Source organism: Atta cephalotes (assembly GCF_000143395.1).
Source record: "Atta cephalotes unplaced genomic scaffold scaffold00045, whole genome shotgun sequence".
NCBI classification, from domain to species: domain Eukaryota; kingdom Metazoa; phylum Arthropoda; class Insecta; order Hymenoptera; family Formicidae; genus Atta; species Atta cephalotes.
In genome coordinates, this window is record NW_012130109.1 from 1,188,731 (window position 1) to 1,196,586 (window position 7,856).

The 7,856-nt window shown below is 24.6% G+C and overlaps 2 protein-coding genes across 2 annotated transcripts in view; both read left to right on the forward strand.

Annotated features, from left to right (window-relative positions):
• The first annotated feature begins 7 nt into the window (after window positions 1–7).
• On the forward strand, window positions 8–2,334 carry LOC105622456 (lysine-specific demethylase 8). The gene is made up of 7 exons (XM_012203874.1): window positions 8–138; window positions 492–633; window positions 737–920; window positions 1,103–1,258; window positions 1,440–1,657; window positions 1,760–1,924; window positions 2,077–2,334. The coding sequence occupies exons 1-7, from the start codon at window positions 8–10 to the stop codon at window positions 2,332–2,334; spliced, it is 1,254 nt and encodes a 417-aa protein (XP_012059264.1).
• Window positions 2,335–3,811: 1,477 nt separating this feature from the next.
• LOC105622489 (ankyrin-2-like) overlaps window positions 3,812–7,856 on the forward strand; it is a 39,335-nt gene continuing 35,290 nt past the window's right edge. Inside the window, exon 1 of the mRNA XM_012203905.1 lies at window positions 3,812–3,853. Within this exon, the coding sequence (XP_012059295.1) occupies window positions 3,812–3,853 (42 nt within the window). The remainder of the gene's footprint in view (window positions 3,854–7,856) is intronic.

Below are 7,856 nucleotides of genomic sequence, written 5' to 3' on the forward strand. Positions count from 1 at the left end.
TTACAGAATGACTCATAGTGATTCTATGATAACAATTCCTTGGGCATTATTAACAAAAGAATTGGAAAATATACCTATTGAAATAAAATTGCACTTGACATCTGTAATTAATGTGCTACGGACATCTGACAAACAATTGTAAATATTGAAAACTTATAAGCAATATTATTTCATATATTTCATATATTTATAAAATTATATTTACTATAAAAGCTTCATATAAAAGCGTATATTTTGTTAAATTAATTGATTTGAGATATTAATGTATTACATTGTCTATAGTCAAATTAATAGATAATATAAAAAAGTGTATTTAAAAACTTAAAATGTATAATATTAATATTACTATTAAAGTAAAAATGTCATAGCTTTAAATGCCATAGATTGTTTATAATGTTTATATCTATTTATGATTGACTTATTATTCCAAATAACATAATATTCATAATATAAATATTCACATAATTAATTTAAGTTGTTTTTCCTATAAGAACTTCAGAAAAATGGATAAACACATCAATAACAAGATTAGAAGCTTGTTTAGATCGTACATGGGAGATATTGAATTCAGGTTACTGGAAAGATGTTCCAATAGAATATAGATATTGTTATTCTTTATGTATTATTGTAAAGGTATAAAATATTGCATAATATATAATTTAACATTTGTACTACTTTTCACAAGCTTTTAGCGACATATAAATTTTATTTAAAATTGCATTTGACACATCTATAGGCTGCATTATTAGAACTTCAGTGGAAAGTAAATGCTGAAAATTATGCTGATAAAAAGAAGAAAACGATCGTATTAAAAAATATTATTAGTCAAATTGATAGAGGCATTCTATTAGGCGCACCTCTTCTTAGTATGCCAAATTTATTGACAACTATTGCAACAAAGCTAAACAATTACTGTGTTGGTAAGAATAAAAATATATTTTAATTATTAACTCATAATAATGAATTATTATAGTAATAAATTTATAGTATTACATTTATAGTATTACATTAAATATTATAATATTATATTAAATATAAATTTATAGTTTTAAATTATTTAAGAATTACATTAAAATTGATTTTATTTTTCAAATTTTATTAGAAGAATCTGATATTATAAATATGGAAGATATTTCAATTGATCATGAAGGAACTAACTATTTAATTTCTAACTATCCGGATAGATATTTTGAACAACCTTCGATGCAAACATTTTACAATAAAATTTTTATGCCAAAATTACCAGCGGTATTAACAGGTATATGTAAAGCAAATGCCTTTAAATCATATATTAACAAAACACTTGGTTTTATATTAATGTAATCTATATCATGACAAAATTCTGAATTTTATTTACCCTGAATAACATAAATATTTAGTAGTCTGACTGTACTTTAAATATTATAGAGAAAAATAAAATATTTTATACATTTCATTAGATTGTATGAATCACTGGAAAGCACTAACGTTATGGAAAAATCCTAATTATTTGAATAAGATCGCAGGATCTCGAACAGTACCGATTGAAGTTGGATCTCGTTATACTGAGGAAGATTGGACACAGCATCTTGTCAATTTTTCTGAATTTTTACAAAAACATATTATTGCAACTAATAGCGAAGTTGGTTATTTAGCACAACATCAATTGTTTGAACAGGTATTAATTCGCTGCACGCGACGAAATCTTATAGTTAATGTTATATAAAAATGATTAAAATGTTTTGTATAAAAGAGTGATTTTTAAATCAATCTCAATTAGATACCAGAGTTGAAAGAGGATTTCGAAGTGCCGGAATATTGCTATTTTTCGGATAATGAGGAAAATGATGCAGAATCATCAGAAGTTGATATTAATGCCTGGTTTGGACCTGCTAATACAGTGTCGCCTTTGCATTTTGATCCGAAAAATAATTTACTTTCTCAGGTATATAGAAAGAGATTTACAATGGAAGTGTTTGAATAAAATATTAAAAATTATTTTAATTAACTGAAAAATATATAAAATTAAATATATATAAAAATATACTATATTTTTTAAAATTGCACTTAGTATTGTCATCATTTTTATTTTTTTAGATATTCGGTTACAAAAGAGTTATTTTATATTCTCCAACTGAGACAAATAATTTGTATCCTTATGATACTAAATTACTTAATAATACTGCACAAGTAGATCCTGTGAGGCCAGATTATGACAAATGGCCAAATTTTCGTAAAGCTAGCGGCATAACATTTTACTTAAAACCCGGAGAAATGTTGTATATCCCACCAAAATGGTGGCATCACGTAACCGCTCTTACTCCGAGTTTTTCAATCAGTTTCTGGTGGAATTAATGTTTATTTTGTATAATATTATTTTGTATAATATTTATGGCGTAATAATTTACAAATGGATTAAATTAAACTTTTTTATTAAAATTATTCAATTTTTATTACAACACGTATTATATATAATCAACTCTATAATCAATACTTTTACAAATTATTTCTTTATTCTTGAATAATGTAGAAAGTTGCTGATTATATGTATTGTATTTTTAAAATAAATTTGAAGAATGTGCTTTAATGTATATAAAATTCTTAAAATAACAAAGATATACAGGGACTTTTAAACATAGTGGACGGAATATCTTAGAAAATATGAAAGATACGGAAAATGTTTCAGTTAAAAATTTTATGGTTTGAAGAGACAAATATAATTAGTAAAATTAATTCTCGAAAAAAATCAATTTTTTAAAGTCATATTGAGTTATAAAAAAATATCAACTATAAATTAACTTGTACATTCCTAGTAAATGAGACTAGATAAATAGAATGAAATTTTAATCTATTTGAATTCATCCGAATGCGTATTTTAGTAGCATTCGCGGTCCATTTTCACTTTTTTTTAGATTCAATTGGATTAAAAACTCCTATTCAGAATTTTTTATTGAGCAGTATTCTTAAAGAATTAAAATTTTTTTAGATTGAAAGGTATAGAAATGTTCAATTCTTATATGAATAAAAATTGGGATTCATGAAAAGGATTCATTTCAATATTCGAATGCATATTTCTAAAAATCTAAATTCATTTCAATTTATTCTCGTTTACTGAATTGTTAACATCACGACTGTAAACAATGTTTAAAAGTTTTTAGCTGTCAGTCAAACATCTTGGATAATGCTTAATATCGATAGTCAAATATTATATCGCAAAATAACTATTTAAAAATTAAAAATCCAAGCAAGTTTTCTACGAAAACTATTGGCACGTTTAAATGAACATAGTACATTTCTTGCAATAGTAAAATTTGTTTCACTTGTAAATTTCTTTTATTAATTTATATCCTCAAAACAGTTGAATTTTCGATTAAAAAAAAACTTTTTTATTGATAGTAAAAAAAATCAAAGACATTTAAAGTTACAAGGTCATCAAAATATGTCACAATATGTACAATTTTGATAATAGGTATTCCCTTATTTCTAACCGTTTTCGAAAAAAACATAGTGAACTTTTTATCAGACCTATCCTGTATACACGCACGCATGCATGCACGCACGCATTATAAAATAGGAAAAATACATCTATATGTGTCTTTCGATATGTTAAAGTTAAACATACTCGTAAATTTATGTGATTGTTAATTTACTAGCTTTGGATATTAATGCAAAACGCAATTACTTAACAAAGGCGCGACGTATAGGAGTTTAACAAAAATAATATATAGAACTCTATTAATATCCGGTAGTCTACGTCTTCAGCATGGTGCTTACAGAGCGTGCGTGCGTATACGTAGTTTGTCAAAGAGAATATACAGTTTATTATTTAGTAATGACGAGAGAAGACGCATTCCCACCGATCATTAGGCTCCAGGTAAAGATCCGTGTATTAATCAATATTTATCAATCTTCTATTATATTTAATTTTTTTTTCAAAATCCCTGTTGTATATGAAAAATTTTTAAATCAAGCATTTTATATAACAATTCCCTATAGTTTTAAGATCTTTAAATATATATTGCTGACATTAAACATATATGTTATAATTATCAATGATTATTTTTCAAATGATTTCTTTTCAAATATGTCTATACAACTACATTGATAACAAGTAAGATTAACTTTTATTTTTATGAAAAATATATGGATCAACAGCGTAAATAAATATCAGATGATCGAATCAGCTGACATTTCGCTATCAAGCTTCACTCGTGGCGATTATTGGATACTGCCCAGAAAGCGATAGCTCGATACTATTTTTAGAAATAATTTGTCAAAGTATTCTGAAACGTTATTTACATGTGTGCTTGAAAAAGTAGTTATCTATCCTATGTCAACATTTTTGCAACTATAAGTTCATTGAATTTTTTAAAAATAAAATCATTCAATAATATTATTCTTTTATTTCAATGCTGTTTTTCAATGAGAGAAAAAGTTGTTTGTGTTTCACGCTTCACTTTCTGTAAATCGTGTAACGTGGCAGTTTTCAAAATAAAGGCTATATATATGTACGTACAAATGTGTTTTATTGTAGTTTCGTGTTTTTATTTTTTTTGCAAGTAATAATAATTATTTTTAAAGTTATAAATAATGATGTTCAGTTAATTAACTGCCAACTCAGCAAAATTATGCTCCATAACAAATTTGTTATTATCTATATATGTAAAATAATATTATATATTTATGTTAAAATTTATAATACCTATCTTCTTAAATATCCGCAATAAATATACATGTGACACGAAAATAATTTGAATCTTATAATTGACAGCAATTTGATTCAGAATTATTGTTAATAATAACAGGATGTCTCTAGTATAAGTTTTGACAAAGCACTCGTGTGTTTTGTCAATATTCGTGCCAAATATTGGTCTTGAATAATTTTTTTCAAATACTATCAACTTTACAGAAAAACTGCAAGAGACAAAAATTATTTATTTTCTTCTCATAGAACTCTAAGAATTTTTTCAGAATTTTTTAGTACTGCATTTTTTTATTTTTACTAATATGAGAAAATACGTATTAAAAAATTCTCAGAACTTTATAAAGAGAAAATAAACAATTTTTATCTCTCGCTGTTTTTCTGTAAAGTTGATAGTATTTGAGTAAAAAATTATTGAAAATCAATATTCTGTGATTTTTAATAATTAATATCTTGTTAACTATTGCGAAAATTACAAAATGATAGAGGACTTTTCAACTTAAAACAGTTTAATCTGTTTTATCTATATACAAGCGCTTTGTCAAAATTTACCTTGTATATATGTATAGAAAATAAATTTCTGGACGCGATAACAAGAGCTGAACCTTTATATGTATCCTTGAATTCTCACAGCCGATTGGTACGCAAGAGAATTAAGGGTACGAGATGTGTGGCAGCACGCTGGAGTCGAGGGGTCGTGGCCTTGGATAAAGTCACGCGAGTGCAAGGTTGTATCGAGAGATGTATTATGTGACGGGGTGACGTGTATACATACCTAACGTACTTAATAACGTACTTTCTACTTGCGGCCACACAAACTCGACTGTAAAGATTTTATTGATCGCAACGACATGCTGCTTATTTCTTTTAAGATTTAGGACATTGACGTTATCATTTACCAAAATGGCTACAATTATTTTTTTTAATATCATCGTGCTTTTGCAAGCACACAGCGAAAAATTATTATAACTTTACGTTAATGTAATTGCGAGATTATAATTATTATTTTAGATTATTTGGACAATTAATATTAATTGGCTATATCTATATTATTAAAATCAATAGAGATGTCTCAGAATAACCAAATATTTTGTGCGCAGATAGAGCGGACTAAACAGAGTTGAAAAGTCCTTTGCAATTTTCGTAATAGTTAACAAGATATTAAAAATCACTGAATATTGATTTTCAATAATTTTTTACTCAAGTACTGTCAACTTTACAGAAAAAACAGCAAGAGACAAAAATTGTTTATTTTCTTCTCATAATAAAGTTCTAATAATTTTTTCAGAATTTTTTATCAACTTTTTAATACTACATTAATTTCTTATTGGCAATTATTTTTACCGATATGAGAAAATACGAAATTAAAAAATTGATAGTAAAGTCAGATAAAAAATTATTAAATATAAATATTCAGCGATTTTTAGTTATTAATAGTTATTAATAGTTATTAATAATTGTTAACTACTGCGAAAATTGCAATGGTAGAGGATTTTTCGATTTGTCTGTTCTATCTACACGAGTGCTTTGTCAAAACTTACCGGACACTCTGTTTATGTGTATAGAAAATACAATCTACCTACGCACGAAATATTTAATCTCATTCTGGGACCCTGTATAAATTAACTATATTTTGCTCTTTTTTGCAAATGTTGGAGAGAAAAAAAATGAAGAAAAAATATCAAGAATAATTAAAAAATTTATTAATTTTTACAATCAAAATATAAAGTTGTTCAATTTATTATTTAAATAGAATCGCTATTTTTGAAATATTAATGGCAAGAAATTTATAGTAAATTATTAATACACTTTAATTTAATAAATGAAGAAATATTTTAGTATAAAATTGTTCAATATTGATTAAAGAAACATACTAAAATTTAAAAAGAGAAATAAAGATTTCAAATGTTAAAAAAATGAAGCTAAAATAGCTAAAAAGAAACTACATTTCTGTACACGTCCAACAGTTGTCGGTCTTGATAATTAATGATAACGAAGAGGTTCTTTTTAGCTAAAGTGAAATTATATAAAAATGTATAATTATATATAATTATATATTTTATATATATAATTATATATAATTATATGAAACTGAAGAAAAGGAAGAAAGATGAATCATGCAAAAAGTTCAGTTAAAAAGAACAGGCAAAGACTAGGAAAAAAGCGAGATTCTTATTGACGGTATATTATAATTATTATTATAATATATAAGTGTTATAATTATTATAACACTTAGTTCGATTTTTTATATTTAATCTACAATGTGCTCTTTATTTCCTATTTCTTGTCTTTTTCTTCTTTTACGATTGTTTTAACGACAATTGTATTTCTTGCTAATGTCTTCTGTTTTTTTTTAAAGTTTATTAATTTTTATCTCGGGCGACAGAAAACAAAAAACCAGATAAGAAGTAAAAAGATATAAAAAGTAGCAACAAATACAAGAAACAGGAAACAAAATCGAGGAAAAAAATGTTTTATATATAATTTTATATATTTGTATATAAATGGATATATTTTATATATAATTACGTATAATTACGGATAATTCTATATAGTTATATATTTTATATATGTATAATTTCATATATAATTATATACAATTATATATATTTTTATATAATTTTATATAATTATAAAACATTTTTTCGCAGAAAAATGCATTGTAGAATAAGCTTGAATAGTATAGTATTATAAAAAACATATATAAAACATGCTACAAACGTCACTTAAGCATGTTTTAAACAGTTGAAAACATGTTTATGATTTTTATCAATCTTATTGTACATATCGTACATATCGCAAAAAGAAGATTATAGAATATAGAAATTAAAAAAGAATTATAAAACATAGAAGTTTAAGAAAATCTTAAAATCTATTTATTTTTATCGTTTATTTATACACATACGATTTACATGTCATTGACATTGTTACATCAATACATAATATAAAGTATATATGCATAAAGTATACATAAAGTTGATTAGTCGATTTGGACTATACATTATCATTTATACATTAATTATGGAATAGGATTTCCATATCTGTATATATACAAGTTTATATATATATATATATATATATATAACAAAGTTAAGAAAAATTAACTTTAAATTTTTAAAAAAAAATTTAAAAGTTTAGGGGTTAAGGGAACCGGTAACCGTTTTTAAGGGTTAAC

Bases quoted from the DNA above. Each gene is read 5' to 3' on its own strand.
- LOC105622456 (XM_012203874.1), top strand. From the start codon at position 8: ATGACTCATAGTGATTCTATGATAACAATTCCTTGGGCATTATTAACA. The intron at 634-736 runs GTATAAAATATT...ACACATCTATAG, and splicing joins CTTTATGTATTATTGTAAAG to GCTGCATTATTAGAACTTCA. The intron at 921-1,102 runs GTAAGAATAAAA...AAATTTTATTAG, and splicing joins GCTAAACAATTACTGTGTTG to AAGAATCTGATATTATAAAT.